General features: G+C 55.9%; 1 protein-coding gene across 1 annotated transcript in view; it reads left to right on the top strand.

The window, feature by feature from the left end:
* Nucleotides 1-418: 418 nt before the first annotated feature.
* Nucleotides 419-487, top strand: part of LOC108803387 (cAMP-dependent protein kinase type I-alpha regulatory subunit-like) — a 10423-nt gene continuing 10354 nt past the window's right edge. The window contains exon 1 of the mRNA XM_018575230.1: nt 419-433. Within this exon, the coding sequence (XP_018430732.1) occupies nt 419-433 (15 nt within the window). The remainder of the gene's footprint in view (nt 434-487) is intronic.

The following is a 487-nucleotide window of genomic DNA, read 5'->3' as shown; positions in this document are numbered from 1 at the left end:
GTGTAGGGACACGGTGAGGGGTGTAGGGACACGGTGTAGGGACTGGGAAGGGAAGATTGTTGAATAAGTTGTTCCTCTCCTCAGGACTCCACTGCAATCGCTGACGTCATACGCCTGCCCACATGACCCTAGTGCGCCGTGCTCATGAAGGGGGCGGAGTCTGGTTGCCTAGTTACCGTTTCCTGTCATTTGGAGGCCGATTGACGTCATCGCTGCGCTGTGATTGGCTGGTCTTGCTGTTTCCGGTGTAGAGCAGAGACACCCGGAGGAGGCCCAGGAAACCCGGATTACCGGGAGAGTCGTCCGTGAAATCGTACCGATAGGTGAGATCGTACATCCACATGGTGTACGATATGGGCGGGGAGTAAGAGTGACATCATCGGCCGTGCATTGCAAACAGGCATCGCTCGCATTCGGAATGCAGAAGGCGGATGTTGGCTACCTGTGATGTTGGGGGATATATCACCGTGTGACAGCTGACCGAGCT

This window comes from Nanorana parkeri, unplaced genomic scaffold (genome assembly GCF_000935625.1).
Source record: "Nanorana parkeri isolate BGI_ZX_2015 unplaced genomic scaffold, ASM93562v1 scaffold3665, whole genome shotgun sequence".
In the NCBI taxonomy this organism is placed as follows: domain Eukaryota; kingdom Metazoa; phylum Chordata; class Amphibia; order Anura; family Dicroglossidae; genus Nanorana; species Nanorana parkeri.
The sequence above is the reverse complement of the archived record's forward strand: the minus strand, read 5'-3'. Positions and strand labels throughout refer to the sequence as shown.